This window comes from Haliaeetus leucocephalus, unplaced genomic scaffold (assembly GCF_000737465.1).
Source record: "Haliaeetus leucocephalus isolate CR32 unplaced genomic scaffold, Haliaeetus_leucocephalus-4.0 Scaffold395, whole genome shotgun sequence".
NCBI classification, from domain to species: domain Eukaryota; kingdom Metazoa; phylum Chordata; class Aves; order Accipitriformes; family Accipitridae; genus Haliaeetus; species Haliaeetus leucocephalus.
Window position 1 is genome coordinate 3,749,348 of NW_010972831.1, and position 16,073 is coordinate 3,765,420.

Sequence of the window (16,073 nt, forward strand, 5' to 3'; positions counted from 1 at the left end):
GTGCAGCGCTAGTGCTTGTTTGCCATGAGTTCCCTTCACCTTCAGCTGGGGAAATGCAGTTTTAAGAATATGCTCAAAACTCTCTTAGCTTAAAGAGTGATTAAAAATTGAAACCAAATGATAAATGAAGAGAATCTCTCTCTGGAGAATGCCTTGCACAGCCCTAGGAGATCCAGCAGCGGTCACAAGGACACCACTTATGCCCATTTCTATGAAGGTACGTTTAAAACAGCACAACAGACACCAGTGTACCCTCCCACCCACACCTGGAGACACGGACTCGGCTTGACACTTCCCACTCTGCTAATGACACCTGGCAAACGCAGAGGGAGGTTCCCGTTGTGTTCACGCAGTCCCTGGCACTTGTGGTTCAAGGAAATGTCAGGGATGGATGAGGAGTTCAAAGCAGGTGATATTCTGCGCGCTACCTTTGTGGTGGCATAAAATCCAGCCTCTCCTCCATCACCCAATGACATCATCTTCCAACATGGCCCATAATTTAGCCTAATTGCCTTTTACAATCCAAAGGCACCACATGAAAGGGAAGGTCGAGGCTGGGATGGAGTTCAGATACTGGTCAGAAAATGTAAACATTTCTAACTCTGCCGCCTCGGGGCTGCCAGCTCCTGCCAAGTCACCGCTCCGAGCAGGGCTGCCTGTGGCAGGGATCTTTCACTGCTTGTTTGGAAACCGAGGCAGGCAGGAATGGAAGGAGTTTTTCAAGGATGACTCCTCCTTGGACTCTCCTACTTGGGGCTCCGATCTCTGCTCACAGTTTCCCTTTTCCTCTCTGGACCAAACTCCAAGCTGGAAGCTCTCGCTCTCATGGGCTGAGTGCATTTGCCTGCCAGCTGGAGGGAGATGCTCCAAGGCTATGGAATGGGAATGTGGAAAGGATGCTGAGAAAACAGTTACATTTGCTCACTGGGGTTTTCTCTCTGCTTACAAAGAGTTTGTGCTCTCAGAGTTCTGGTCTTGCTACCCTTCCTCCGATGCCTTGCAAGCCCTCCCAGAATCACTGTAGTGCAGCCACTCTAATGTGGATTTCATCCCTGACATCCCAGGAGTCATTAGGTCTTGGAAAGGACAAATGTCTGGTGTTTAGAGGCACGACAGAGCCCGGTCACTCTGACAGCTATTCCTCCTGGGCTTTTAAACCTGGGGCTTCCTTTCCAAGAAGCATCAGACATGACTACACATTGCCAAGAGATATCTACAAGTCTTAAGAAGACTGAAATACCATAAATAAGTAAAGTGAATAACAAGACAGGACTAATTTTAGCCCAAGCCTAAATCATAATTAGCTCCTACATAGCTAATTCAAAGGTTACTAGCTCTGCTCATCTACAGTATGTTGGGGCAACTAGAGAGAGGGTCAAATTTGGACCGTCCACCTGGGCTGGACGGTAGAGAGGAAAGAGATTTCTGTTTTCTAAGGAGAACCAAGCTTGCATTTTAGGCTATCTGCACTGACAGGTGAGCAGTGCAAATAGCAGGAAGCAAGTACTTGTGAAACAAGAACGGCACCAAGTGCGGGAAGCTAACTGGCCACCCTGGAGCTGGAGGAGCCATGCAGTACCCAGTTTGTAGGTCTGGGTCAGTAAAATATTGCTAGTTATTTTTCAGAGCCTTGCATTTTAGGGCTTTCATTTGCCTGGTGAGGTGAGACAGGGTTGAGACTAGCTGAGTGGTGAGTATCTGAGACAGTCCACTCCACACATCAGCATGCACATGAGGGGAAAAAAAGTGCCTTTCTGTTTGAGAGGAGGGAACCACAGTGACTAGCCCTATAAGCATATGTATTAATCATGCACCGTCTGGTTTTAATCCACACACTGCTGATCCTGCGTCTCACTGTATTGTTATCAGGGGAAGGAGTATTTCTCCTCAATCTTATTCACCAGCCAAAAGCCTGAAAATGCAAAAAACACATTTGTGAAGTGCCTTCCCAAGGACCCTGGGCCCCGGACCTGGTGAGCTGGGGCTGCTGCCTTTTTATTGGCGTTTAAAAACCTTTTATTAACGTGTGTCAGGGCTGGGGGAGGAGAGAGAGGCTCAGGTTTCAGGACCCCCCATGCAGAGAGGTTTATTGTGGGAAGGGACATTAACACTTTCTCCTCCACATCTCCCTGGCTGGGGTGTGTGGCAGAGTGCGTGCTGCAGGCACAGGCTTGGGTGATGCAGAGCTTGCAGGGGTGGGGGCAATCAGTGATGCCATGTGCCTGCATAGATGAGAAGGACCTCCCTGCTCTGCTCTGTGCCAGGCGATCTGCAGCCCTCTTCCAGCCTTGCCGCCAGCTCCACGGGGCCACTGCAGAGCAGGATGCTCTTGAGACAACAGGATTCAGTGAGAGCTGAGGAAACCAAGACATACCCCAGGTTCCCAGCGCTGCACAAGAACAGACCCGCACACAGCTCAGATGCACCATCACTAGGACTTGCTTTAACCTCAACACAACCCAAGTGTTTTTCCATTACAAGTCCCCCGCAGCAGCACCACGCACCACCTGATGAACGCCCAGTTGTTACTTTCCTTCTTCCTGAACCTTAACTCAGCCGTGCTGCTGTTCCCTGCTCTTGCCTTGGGTACAACACTGGGTGAACGAGGTCCTGGCAGCGTCTCCTTCAGCTGCAAACGCTGCAGACAGTCTGACAGCTCAGGCACCAGGCTGCATAGTTTGCTGTTGACTGGTACGTTCGATGGTGTTCCATCACACAAGCTGCAATGGATATCTGCCCAACATACACCCAGGAAAACATCACCAAGTTATGCTCACCCTGGAGCCAGCTTTTGTTGGTTACAGCTTCAATGACAGTGCAAGAGACGATGGGAAGCTCTAAGTGTCACACTGGCTCCAGCAGGAATCCGAACGCACAGCTTCATGGCAACAAACGGAGTCAGAACATTTTCACTCAAAATAAGAGCCAGGCCAAATGCTCAAAAACTTGCTGAGAAACTCTGGCTGAATACTGCACTCCATCTGCTAAATGGGACGTGGGGAACAAAAAGTGGGAAGCACAGTGTTTGTCCTATATAGCTTACAAAACAACCATCCTCTTGGTGGAGCCAATAACCTAACACCATTTTAAGCCAAATACTCTCCAGTCTTGCCTTTCAACAGATTCCTTTCCTCCGAAATTTTACAAATTCATTAAAAAACTATGGTGCAAAAGCATCGGGTAAGGATTTGGAGCATCAGCAAGCAAGAAGAGATATTATCCTTGCAGTAGAAAGCCAACTGCCTCTTCCTAGCCATGCAAGTGATAGGAAAGGTACCACAGTGAGGTTCCCAGAGCCACTCTGGCATACCAGAACCCTCCTCCTAGCCCTCAAGACATTCTCAGGGTGCCATATAAAGAGTCATACATCTTCTTTGCCTCTCCAGCAAAGGACTGTCAGGAACTTGGGCTGAAAACTGGGCCAAGACTGAGAACGCAAGAGAAAGAAATTGAGTGCAGAAAAATAACTCCTGCTAAAAAGCAATGAAAAGCCAGCACAGGAAAGACAGTTCTCACTGCACAGAAAAACCATTTCTCACCTGCTCGCAGCTCAGTCAATTGTCAGCCAACAAGGAGCACGCAAATGGGAAAGTTCCTGCAACGCGGCTAGATGTGGTACATGCCAGAGGTGCTCTGCTGCGATGCCTGCCTGATTGAGGCTCAGGGACACAGATCCCTTCGTGCCACCATACTCAGCACAGACACGGCACCCTTCCACTGCAAACAGCCCAGAGATGCATCTGCTGAGGAGTCAGATTCAGCTGGGCTCGGCACGCTAAAAGGAGGGCAGGGAGCAGATGGTGGACTGGGGACCGCACACAAGGATCCCCCGGTTAAGTCAGACTGGGGACTTCTTTGCAGGGAAGTGTCTTTTTGCATTTTGCTCACAGTCACTTGTGAAAGGCATATGAGTTCATGCCTCTCAGTCTTACCTTCCTGACTTGGTCTGCACTGCCTTCTCCAATACTCCACTTCTGGAGAGTCAAATAATTCACGTCATTAATACTGCAGGAGGAGAAGATTTGCGGAACAAGGTAGTCATTTGACTGTAATGACGCAGCTGCCACTCCAATCCCCTTCTACAGTATTACTGAATCACAGAAAATGCGGTAAGAGCGTCCAAAGAGGTCACTTTGCCTCCTTTTCCAAGGCATTCACCTCTACCCAAGTTGTACTTCAGAGAGCCACCCAGCCTGCTTTTAAAAATCTCCAAGGTTGAAGAGATTCTGCAGAACTGCTAAGGAGGCTGCTTTCAAGTGCTTAACTACCCAAAGGTATGAAGCCTTTCCTGAAGTCTAGTCTTAATCTATTTTGCTGCAATTTATGCCCATTCCTTCCTGTGCTTTTCATCATGGACCTGGAGGACAGCTTGTTCTACTCCTCTCTGCAACAGCTTACTGCATTTTCCCCAAACTTCCTCTAGACTAAAAAGCCCCAGCTCTTCCAGTCCCTTCTTGGAAGTCAGGCTTTTGAGATTTCTGCTCTGTCTCACTGGCCTCCCCTTAACCCTCTTGAGTGTCCTCTGCAAAGTGAATATGCACACCTGCTGTTTCACCAGTCTGACCATTAATGAAAACACTGATCAATACTGGATTGAGAAGAGACCTTGCAGAAACCATTGTTTCTGCTCAGCACGTCCCAGGTAGTGCTGGTACCAGTGGATTCCTCTGTCTACCTCCGTGCGATGTGTTTGGTGTGTAAGGCAGAGACAGCACAACACAACCAGCACACAACAGGGGCTCAGACCTGCACAAGCACAAGCGAACACGCCAGCCTGCTGGGTGGGATCACGGTTCCAAAGTCAGCTACTTTCAAACCAAACAAGACCCACAGAGGCGGAAAAAAAAAAAAAAAAAGAAAGAAAGCGGGGACAGACACAGCCAGGCCTAGCTCTCTCTGGGATCTGTGTTGCCTTTTCAGCAGAGCTGAGCTGGTACCACTGTGCCTGATAATCCTGGATGCTTGGGTGGCTGCTGCTGAGCTGCAAAGGGCACCAGCTCCTGCCAGTGGTGTTGTACAGTTTCTTTATAAAGCACCAGAACCAAAGGGAGCCAGAACAGTGAGAAAGCTCAGAAGCTCAGGCGTAGCTATGGGACAAAGATACGCCTCTTCTTTTACACACATGAGTGCAAGTGCCTGGCAGGGCAGGTAGATGGCACTCCGAATAAACCGGTCTGTGGTTAGAAGAGGCAGAGTTTAGGGAATACCGAGCGGCTCCCACACGTTATGGGGCACCAGACCGAGCTGCCCAGCCACCTCACCTGCCTGCTGGGGGCTCTGCTTGGTGGCTGCTGGGAAAAGAGTCCCTGCATCGAGAGTGAGGCACTGGGACTGTCCCCAGCAGAACACCAGTGAGGCCACAACACACACTGCGTGAACGGGCTACCTTAGGGCAGCAATGCAACCACATGCTTGTAATTTTAAGCCCTTCAAATAGAGCCTTGAAAATCCATTTTTCCACAGTGACTTCCTAGACTAAGGTGCTTCCCCAAACCATGAGAGCTCTCAAGTTTTACTGGGACCCTGTGCTCCTCTGCCATGGGCAGTACTGTGAGCACAGGCTGGCCAGACAGAGAAGTGAAACAGAAATTCACACCTCTTGGGTCCCTCTCTGACAAAGGTCCTAAATTTCTCACCATCACTTCAGGAAAACGTCAAGAAGAATTGACACATGGGAAGGCATGTTGCCACCATCACATGCAGGCTCTCCACAGAAACCAGCCTCTGCATCTCCACTTCCCTCATAGCACCAACCGCCTGGGGAGGCAACGCCGCAGCTTCCCAGATGAGCAGCATTTCTGGTGCTGCGATTCTGCCTCCAAGCAGGAAACTGTTGAGAGCCACTCTTATCCTGCCGTGCCTCCAAGGGCGTGCAAAACAAATGCCATTGTGCCTCTTCCATCCCCCATCAGGTTCAGACACGTTATCCAAGTGCAGCCCCCAGGTCCCTTCTGGCCAGGTGGTGGCAGAGAGCAGACCCAAAACCCCACATCAACAAGGGAACTGATTTCATTATTCTAAAAACAAACAGCCAAAGGAAAGTTCAGGCTAGAATGGGCTCCTAGAGCAAAGAAAGGAAAATAGAGAGCGGGCAGTGGGGAATGCTTCATATTCCTAAAAGCCTTTTGTACGTTAACACATGGTGTCTGCTTCTCTCTAGTCACCTATTTATCACTCTCCTCTTTAGAGAAGGAAAAAAGTCCTGGCTGCCTTCCTAAGGCAGAGTTTTGTGGCCGGGGGGAGGGGGAGGGTGCTTTAAGCATGATGCAAACCATTTGGAGTGCACTGAGAGCACTGCCAACACAAGCTGCACTATTTAAACAAGTGAGGAAATGATCGTATATACAACATGCCAGCGAGCACACACACACCAGAGGAAGTCGAGAGGGGTTTTCATGACACAGAGCTGGATGTCAGCGGCTGAAAGGTCGATATTTTCCCTTAACACCCTTCTCAATGACTTAATCGTGTTCCGTTTGCACAGAAAACTTCCCAAGAATAAAAGTCTGGAGGAATCGAGGGGGGATGTTTGGCCTACTGCTGACCTTGTCCGAGGTCCTCTCCACGTAGCAGGGCTCCTGGGGGGCGACCAGCAGGGGAACGAAGCCCGAGAGCAGCCGATCCTCTTCCAGGCTAAGCAGGGTAAGGTCGTCATCTGGGTCCTTGTACAAGGGCACCTCCGACTGATTCACTGTGGTCAGTATGTTACAGAAGTCAGCCAGCGTCGCCCACACATCTACTGAGACCCTGGGAGAACGAGGAGAGACGTGAGCAATTCGGGGCTGGAATGCGTTGGGAGTTGCCTGCAATGCTGCAGCGAATACCAGAGAGGTGAGGCGAGGCGAGGCACGCCACCACCGCTACTAACCTACCCCACCGGGAGGGCTCCAGGCACAGCTGCGCTGGCACGGAACCCAGGAGGGCTCGTAACCCTCGCCCGCCAGCGCCGACACCAACCACCCCGTCCCCCTGGATGGGGACGGCTCCCGGGATCTCGCCCTTCCCGCTGCTCTGCCCACCTCTGCCCGCTCCCAAGCTGGCACACGCGTGGGAATCAGCTTCCCCGTGCAGTGCCAGCAGGAGCCCAGCTTGTTCCAGATGGGAGAAATGATGCTTGTTACTCAATTTTAAAGCCTGCTGGGAGGACAGACCGAACACCCGCACTGCTGTCGGGGCAAAAGCGGCACCTGGGGGACTCCAGCCCAGCCCGGGGCACCCTCTCCTTCGCACAGCTGTTATCTGCTGTGACCACGTGCTGTGGCCATGCTCTAAAGCACAGAGGGTTTTTTTTAGTTAAACCCCAGCCACAGAGGGTTAAGCCGTGTTTTGCTTCTGGCCACGGTTTCAACACTTGCAAGTGACCTGCAAAGCTGCTTCTGCGGTGTCTCACCTTCCCAGCGCGACAGTGCCGTGCGGGGAGCCTGGTGCAAACACAAGGCCACCAGCAGCCCTGGACCGCTCTCTGTGCATCCCCATCACGGAGCACACCCTGGGGAGGGCCCAGCACCCCAGATAGGGCCAGTGCGGGGGAAGCAGGCAACAAGTACAGGGGCACTGCAGCCGACCAGGCTGCCTCATACTGCATTTCTTCCTCTTGGTTCTAAAAGCACTCAGAGAGGTGGATTTTTAGTGCATAAACTAGGATGAAAGCAGGGGATAGGGGAAACTGGGGCTGAGCTGCTTCTGGTGGCAGTAAGGAGGGCTGCTCCTCCAGCCCGCACCTCTGGCGCACCGAAAAGCGCAGGGAAGCCAGTATCACCAGGGGTGCAGCGGTGACCGGTGTGGCCCGAGGCAGCCCAGGGCTGGAGGGAGGCCCCCTGCTCTTTGAACTGCTCCAGGTGGACAGAGTCTGCACTCGGTTATTTACGGGAATCAATGTACCAGGAAAGCACACTGAAATGAAACATCTTGTTTTCAAGAGTGTCCTGGGAGCCAGGCAGAATGAGGAGCCATTAATCAAAGCCCGGCACGTAATCAGCACACATGTAACGCAGAGTCGCCCACGTCCCTAAGCCAGCCCCAGCCCGAATGCTGCAGAAGAAAAGAGGTCCTTCAAAGCCCTCTGGGCACAGACACCAGGAGCTGGGTTCATTCACAAAGCTCCATCGCTTGGCTCAGCCAGGTCTGGCTGTCAGAAATGTTTAAATATGGAAAAAAATAAACAGTTGCAACACGTTTTTCGGAGGGATCTGTCCGAGGCCCTTTGTGATGTAATGGGAAACGCTGCGTTTGTGCTACCAGCTGGAAAATAAACAGAGCTGCGAGGGTTAAAAGGAACTGAACTTTCCACGACCCCTATCTGCAAAAGAAGAAAATAATAAGAGGAATGATCCACTGCCCCACAGCCCTGATAGTTTATCCTCCGGCCCAGGCTGCAGAGACAAGCACCGGATGTGATAGGGCTGCTCTGGGCCACCTCCAAGGCGAGCTCTGCCCATGGGAGATGCACAGGGCTTGGGAGGCTCAGCCCTCCCCCAGTGCCCTGCTGGCAACTGGGCTCGGCTGCCTGAGTCCGGTCACATAGCACTGGTGGGGCCCTGCCAGAGCGGGCTCGGCTTGGACGAAGGAGGTGCAGAGGCTGCAAGGCATCAGCAGGGGAGAGGAACTGGGAGAGCGCCTGCAACCGCCGGGGAATGAGCGCGCGGGGGTGTTGGGGACAGGTACTGATGCAGAGGACGTTCCCGGGGGGCTGAGACAACCAGGTGGATGGGGCCAGGGTGGAGGAGAAGGCAAAGAAACACATTGCAGAGACCTTGCCTGTATTCCCCAAGAAACAGATCTGCAGGCAGGGGATGGAGATGACCAGCGAGGGTGGGAGGGAGGCAAGGGGCAGCGGTAGGATGCTGGGCAGGACTGGGATCTGCAGCAGGGCAGGGGTGGCAGCGGGGTGAAGGAGCAGCACAGATGAAGTACAGGGAGCCATCTCCCTCCACAGGGCTTGGCACCCAAAGTCAGAAAAACGCCACGTGAACAGTCGCCGAGCTGATGCTGCTAACACCCTTGCCGCCACCCAGCCCAGCGGTCCCCTCTCCTCTCCCCCTGTGGCTGCCTGCCCCCAGCCCGCAGCCCCTCTGGCAGCGCTGCCAGGCAGGGCAGCCCCTCACCACCCCCTGAGCACGAGAACAGTCCCTGTCACTTTATCCCCTTCATCCTCAGCTCCCTACAGCTTCTCAGTGCCTTGCCACATCTGTCACTTGCACTGGATGTGTTAGGTTTCCACCCTGGGCTTCCTTCAGTCAAACCACAGACTGTGCTGGCTCCCCAGGTATCAAGATCTCGCTGCAATGCAACCCCGAGCAGCTCTGCGGCAGTGGCCGGCAGCCGGGCAGCACCCTCTCACATGCAGCACCTTGCAGAGCCTTCAAAAAACCAACAAAGAAGGTGGTGTTGGCGTTTCTGCTTTAGTTTTTTTCCTGCAACACAGAGGTGGCACCACAGAGAGCAGGTCTGACAATTTTCTGCCTTCCCCTCGCGTGCAGCTCCTCCTCTGCAATGCATCGCCCAGCACTGGCACCACCAAGGTCATTTACTGGCTGCTACCCACCGGCAAAGCCAGTGAGGGCTAACAGCTCATGCCGACACCGTATGGCCCCGTGGATCTCCTGCTGGGACACGCACTCGCCCTAGAAGGTCGCACAACACTCGGGGAGTCCCGTCAGGCGCCTTCTCCCCACTGCCTCTTCCCAGGACGACACCGTGGCCACCTCCAGGCGTTTCTGGCTTATGTCACCCAACATCGCTGCGGAGCCGGAGCCTCTCCGCAAAGCCGAGGCAGGCCCAGGTGCCTGGAAGTGCTGCGTATGCACAGTGCCACGGCTTCGGTATCCCTCTGCGGAGGGAGGCCCCGAATTACTGACACCGAGCCCAGGCACGCAGCTCCCAGGTACAGGGACGAGGCTCCCAGAGCTTTTAACCGAGGAAGCGAGAAGGGGGTTAGCACGAGGTCTTTCCTCAGAACGGGGGTTCATTCACTTCCCTACAGACACATTTACATTTGCTTATTCCACTAGGACAGGAAAAAAAAATAAGAGTTAATTTCTTTTTTATTGCCTCAGGATTCCAGGTTTAATGTAGCTGTCAGTGTGAGCGCAGCCCAGCTGCACGCCGACAGGACGCAGCCCGGCCAGGCAACGGTGAAAGCGCCGCGCAAGTGCGCAGCCGAGCGCTCGGGCTGGAGCACGGCCCCGGGGCAGAACATGGCCCCAGCGAGGCCGGGGCGGCGTGGGGACGGCTCCTTGCAAAGACGGATGCCCCTGATGGGCACGCATCACCGCAAGGCAAAAGGCATGCGTCGAAGCCCAGGGAGAGCAGAGGGTGCTGGGGCGAGCCTGACACTCGCCCAATCCCCGCCAGCCGCGGTGCTGCGCGGCGCTCTGGCGTAAGCCACCATCCTCACCGGGGGCGCGGGCTGCCTGGTGATTAATATCAAGCACAATGACCCCATGTTACAAGCCTGCAGGGGCCTGTGGAGGTGGCCATTTCCTGTGTAATACCAGCTTGTTTAAACACTAACATTCAAACTCCACAGCTGCAGAACAAACCCGGAAAGCGCGGCGCAGAAGAAGCCCTGCATTGTGTTCCCCAGCCGCCAAGAGCCGCGCTGCCGTGCAGATGGCAAACGCCTCGGGCTCACGTGCTCCCGGGGCCGGGCGACACGCACCCACCGGCTCCCGGTGCGAGACGGCGCCGGTGCCCACCCCAGCTCCCGCACCGCCGTACAAAGTGCTCCGCATCCCCCTCCTGGATTTCCTCTCTCGCGGCCCAGGGAAAGCTGAACTAAAAGCAGCTCCTCTGCAAGGAACAAAAGGGGTTGGCGGTGGGAGTTCTCCCCAAAAGGTGTTCACCAACCTCGCCCTGGACTCAGACACAGCTGCCCAGAGCGGGGACAAGGTGCTCACAGCCCCTCTGCCCCGTGGCACCAATGATTTCCCCCACACTGCCCTGCACATGGTCCCTTTGGCCAGCTGGGCACCCATAAACCCATTCCTCTGCTGGGAACCTGCCTTCAGAGTTAGAGGGACACTCTCCTCCCTGGGAGAGGTGCAGTCTCCTCCCAGCCAGCCTCTGCTGCACCACAGCCCCCTTCTCCACAGAGACTTTTGGCTTCTGCTTTGCTCAACTTTACCTTCATTCTCAGCCAGGTTTACACTACTGAGACACCTCTGAATCCTCGCTTTGATGTCTCGATAAGGAAACTCTGGTGGCCAGCATTACTAGCTAAGGCTGAGATCTGCAAAAGGGATTTTCCATTTAGTCTCCAGCAAACTCCAGCAACGTCTTGGCACCCCTGTCCAAGACTCTGTCCATCTCTCCCAGTGGGAGCTGCCATCTCAGTGACACTTCTCCGCAAGAGCGATGTGATGAGAGCGATCTGGCAGATCTCTCTGGGAAGGTAAGCTCTAGAATGTGCTCAGAGCTTTTGGATTTAATTTAATACTTGGTTTAAATTAACCATTTTTAAATGCTTGCAGACAGTCTCCACAAACCGAGAGGCCCTTCGCTCCAGTGTGGAAGGAGCGCAGATTCACCAGGGTCAGCCCTGCGGCAGTTTGTCTGTCTAGCCAGCAGCTTCCCCATCGATTCTTGCGCTTCATTTAGCAACGGATTCATTGCAGCAAGAAAGTAGAGCAAAGAGAAGCTTTGCTCTCCCCTGCCCAGCCCTCTTCACCGCCATATGTCCCAAAAGGAGATGGATTCACTTGAACGACTGCAGCTTCCTTGGAGATCTGCCTTTTGCCCCATCTGCTGCTAATATCTCTGCCTTAGGAGATCCACCCTGCTCCTCTCTCCCCAGGACTCCCTCCTTTTACAGCCTAATCTCTGCAAATTACTCCTGGGTACAGTTGGTCTGAAAGACGCTTTGCCAACCCGGTTGCATGGCAGTGCAACCGCTTTAAACGACCCTCTGCTCAGACGTCAACGCAATGTTTGCCATGAAACGTGCAGATATAAATTCATTTTAAGATACAGAAATGACTGTGGCTTGCTGCTAGAAGACCTAGGAACACCCAGTCCAGACACACAATACCCAAGCCACAGGACACTGCTGTTCTGAAGCAGAGATGTCCACGGTGAAGTTTAGTTCCTATTCTGGGAACACCTGAGAAAAGAGCCACAGAAAGCTCGCTGCCCCCCTCCCCCAAATATGTAGAGGGGAAGGACACCCTCCATCTCTCAAATACACACAGCACCCCCAGGAGAGGGATTCAGGCAGCCTCTTGCCTCTCTATGGCTTTCTGGCCTGAAAACACATCCCAGTGCATCCCCTGAGCCATGGTGACCGTGCAGGTGTGGCTAAGAGCTGGATGAGTGCAGCAGACCAAGGAGGGGGTGGTTTTGTGGAAAGCTGGAGCTTCTCATTCAGGTGGAATTCGGGACCACTGAACCCCCAGCTAGGGAAAGGATGCCTGCCAGGAGCCGAGGTCCATTCCCAAGCCCCTGCCAAGAAAAGAACCCCAAAGATATAGCCCCCTCAAGCCTCCCATCCCACTCCACAGAGCCCAATCCTCTGTGGCTCGTGGCAGCGCTCACCCCTCACACCTTTCCCTCCGCCTCTGTCCAAGGGGGAAAGCAGCGAGCTGAGGAATTCGGTGTGGGGTGTTTTTTTTTTTTTATTGTAAGGACTCAAATCCAGCAGTGTGATAAATGCATCCGAGCTACAATTAGGAAGATATATAGCATCAGAACGCGAAGGTCTGGGCAGCGTGGTGAAACGCGGGCTCTCCAGAGCCCCAGCTATGTTTCCCATTATGTAACCCTGGTCATGGGCAGACAGCCAGACTCCAAATGAAAAAGAGACTCTGGCTTGGCACCGTTTCTATTTTCCTATCCTCATTCGGGGTCAGCGCAGTGTCATACAGCTGCAGAGAAAGCTCCGGGGATTAAACCTGGGAAAGACTCCAAGACCAGGACCCGGGTTCAAGTACCAGCTGAAAGCAATAAACCAACTGCCACAGCTGGGCTGAGTTTAGACGTTCTCAAAGTCCCCCAGCTCTCTCCCCTACTAAGAACGAGCAATCGTGAACATGGTGAACGTAGCGTGAGCGCAGGCCTCGGGATGTATAGCCCCGGCAGCCCAGGCCCTAGGCTCTGGCAGAGTCTTGACAAGCTGCCTCGCTGGCCCCGAGCCCAGGCCGTCATTCTGGCAGCAGTGCTGGCCCTGGATGAGCTGCACTTTGATGCAAGCTCTGGGCCAGGCCTTTGCTCCTAGTGGGCTGCCAGGTGGGTACGGGGCCTGGTTTTTCCAGAAGCTTTAGCACATTCGTGGCATCCTTGCAGGGTGCTTCTGTGCTTCAGGGCTTTTTTACTGTCCCTTTTCTGTGCCCACGCCACCATGAGGGGTGATGAAAGCAATAGCTGCAGAGAGCTGGGAGGCAGTTTCAGCATGTCCAGCCAGCTTCTCCACTGGCAATGTTGAGGACCTCGCAGCACGTCCCGCTGCCATGAGGCACAGAGCACGCATGAAGTGGCACAGGCCCCTTACTCGGTTCTGCAACTTGGCATCTGCACTTGCTCCTCGCACGCTCTCCCTGCTCCTGAGCTCACCCTGCTCATAAACCTTGGCTTACTCCAACATGCCTGCTGCTCTGACCCATGTTTTACTTCTAGACTTCTTTGAAGCTGCTCCTATCTAAAGCCCCAGACTCAGTGACTTCACCTGGTTACTGAACAGCCCCAGGGCAGACAGCAGGTTTGTGTCAATAGAGAGCTGAAACGGTAACCCAGTGCTTCCCTTTTCCTTTCCCACCTCCAGGGAAAACGTTGCAGGTCCCAGGTTGTGCCCGAGAGCGGAGCTGGCTCCCTGCTACTCGTCACTACCTGCACCTCCAGGGAAGCTCAGCTGCTGCTGTCCCAGAGTCCCGGACCACCAAAACCCGGCCACGCAATGCCGGGTCAACACAAGAGGTCTGGGCTGAAAGAGCAGCCTGTCTCCTCGCCATGGGTAAGACAGATGCTCCTGGTGAGCCAAAGAGCACCAGGGTGGAGGAGCTGGGAGCCAACACGAGGAAGGCTGCCCATGCCCCAGAGTAAGGGCATGGATGGGACAGGAGGGGCTACTCCACCAGCCTCCGTGGAGGGAGCAAGGTGGGGAAGCAGTTGGGCCTCTGCTACAAGATGAAGACCCTCATTCCATGGCCAAGCAGACCAGGAACTTGCGGAGTAAAGCCCCCCAACCCATAGCCAAAGAGCCACCCGCCGCCATGCCATGGGGTGGGCTGCCATCACTGCCTTCTCCTGCCTCGACGGGCAAGCGGGAGCCCGCACCTGCTCCGGCAGCCCCGGGGGGGACGCAGCCCCTCGCCCCGCAGGAGGGGGAGGCCGCTCGTCCCGGGGAAGGCGCCGAGCACTGGCTGCGCAAACCCGATCAGAAATTCCATCTCGAGGCTGCCCGTCGCCAAGGGCTCGGCGGCTCCCTGCGCAGGCAGCGCGAGGGGAAGGGGGGATTGGTGCACGCGGGCTCACGTGACGGATCCCAGTTTGAGTTCCTGCCCAAAGATGGGCAGCAGTTCACATGAGCAGGCAGCGGTCCCACACCGAGCAGCCGACAAACAGAAAACAGACTCCATCTCCACAAAATGAGGCCCAGAACTTCCTGTGTGAGATTTCCATTTCCTCAGCCAAATGAAAAAGAACTGGAGTAAGAGGCAATAAACTAGGAGAGCAGGACTGGACCTGACGCACGGAGCAGGGACCCATTAATGGTTAAGCCACTTTGCTGGATTACTCTTAATGCGCCTTCCCATCACCCTGGGTTCTGGCTCCTTTGGATTAACAATAAGACGTGATTTCAGGCTCTGGATCCGGAGTACCGGAGGCAGATGGAAAATCCTGCGGGAAAGCAGCTACGGAGCATGCTCAGACACTGTTTCGCATACTCCATACTTGGCCCCTTCACTCGATTTTCTGTCCAAAAATATGCAAATTGCCTAGTCCGCATTATGGACTAATGGGCTGGAATCGGCCAGTTTAGAAAATTAACCCTTTTGTGCGTTGCAGGGGTAGAGACAAACTGTTTCTGAAGCAGAGGGGAGGTGACTTTTGGAGCTCCAGGAACAGGCAAGCTGCTCCAGGCCAGCCCAGCCTGACCAAGGTTGCCCTGATTCAGTCAAAAAAAGGCAACAAAATGTTTATGCTGGAAATGGACTTCCCTCCTGCAGAGAGGAAGGCCCTGCCTGTTCAGCTGGCTGGGCCAGCAGAGCACATGAAGGAGACGTATCCCAACAACAGCAGATGCGCATCCTCAGCAGAAGGTAAAAATCCAGCTTATGGGCCATCTTCTAACGCACGGAAGCAAAGGGCACCTGTCAGGCCCCCTCAGAGACACTTCAGCCCACCCACGCATCAATGAAAAAAATCACTGTGTCACCTAGGGCAACAAGCCCCCCCCAGATATCCCTTGCGCAGTGAGCCTCTCCTGGGTGCTCAGGTCAGAGTGCCACAGCCAGGAATAAGCAGGAGCGAGGGGGAAAGGTGGCACAAGGAGCCCAGGGAGGGAGCAGACACCAGAAGACAGACCAGAGGTTGCACGTACTGTTTGGGGAGCTCAAGAGAGGTCGGAGGAGGATTCCAGGTGTCCGGGTGGCCGAGCATCCAGTCCGACCAGACCTTCACACTGGGAAGCAGCTCCTTCAGGTCCTGGGGCAAGGCGGAGACCTTGATGTCATCCTCCTCATCCTCCTGCTCCACCTCTTGTGGCTGAACTGCAAATACAAGATGTGAGAGCTGAGGAAGCTCACCGCAGCCAGGAGCCAGACTCAGGCAGGGACAGGGGATGCACAACACGGATCCCAACATCCCAGCCTCAGATGCACAAGGGAACAGCCACAAATCACAGCAAGTGCAAAGACAGATCTGTTCTCCCTACATCAATTGGCATTGGGGACATGCCGGGACATCTGTGATCCCTTTTATTGAGGGCAGTGGGGTGCCAGTGCACCAGTCAGAGATACGATCCCGAGGTTCCAGTTTAGGGAAGTTTCACAATGGCTGGCAGAAAGCATGTCCTGCATTCATCCCTTTGTTCTGAATGTTTCTGTCTGCACACATCAGGGGCTTTCCTGCCATGTGATCCA

General features: G+C 54.2%; 1 protein-coding gene across 1 annotated transcript in view; it reads right to left on the reverse strand.

Annotated features, from left to right (window-relative positions):
* Positions 1 to 16,073, reverse strand: part of SMG6 (SMG6 nonsense mediated mRNA decay factor) — a 116,101-nt gene that overhangs the window by 43,554 nt on the left and 56,474 nt on the right. The window contains exons 12-13 of the mRNA XM_010573634.1: positions 15,533 to 15,701; positions 6,546 to 6,747 (exon numbers count right to left, since the gene is read on the reverse strand). Coding sequence (XP_010571936.1) covers positions 6,546 to 6,747; positions 15,533 to 15,701 — 371 coding nt within the window. The remainder of the gene's footprint in view (positions 1 to 6,545; positions 6,748 to 15,532; positions 15,702 to 16,073) is intronic.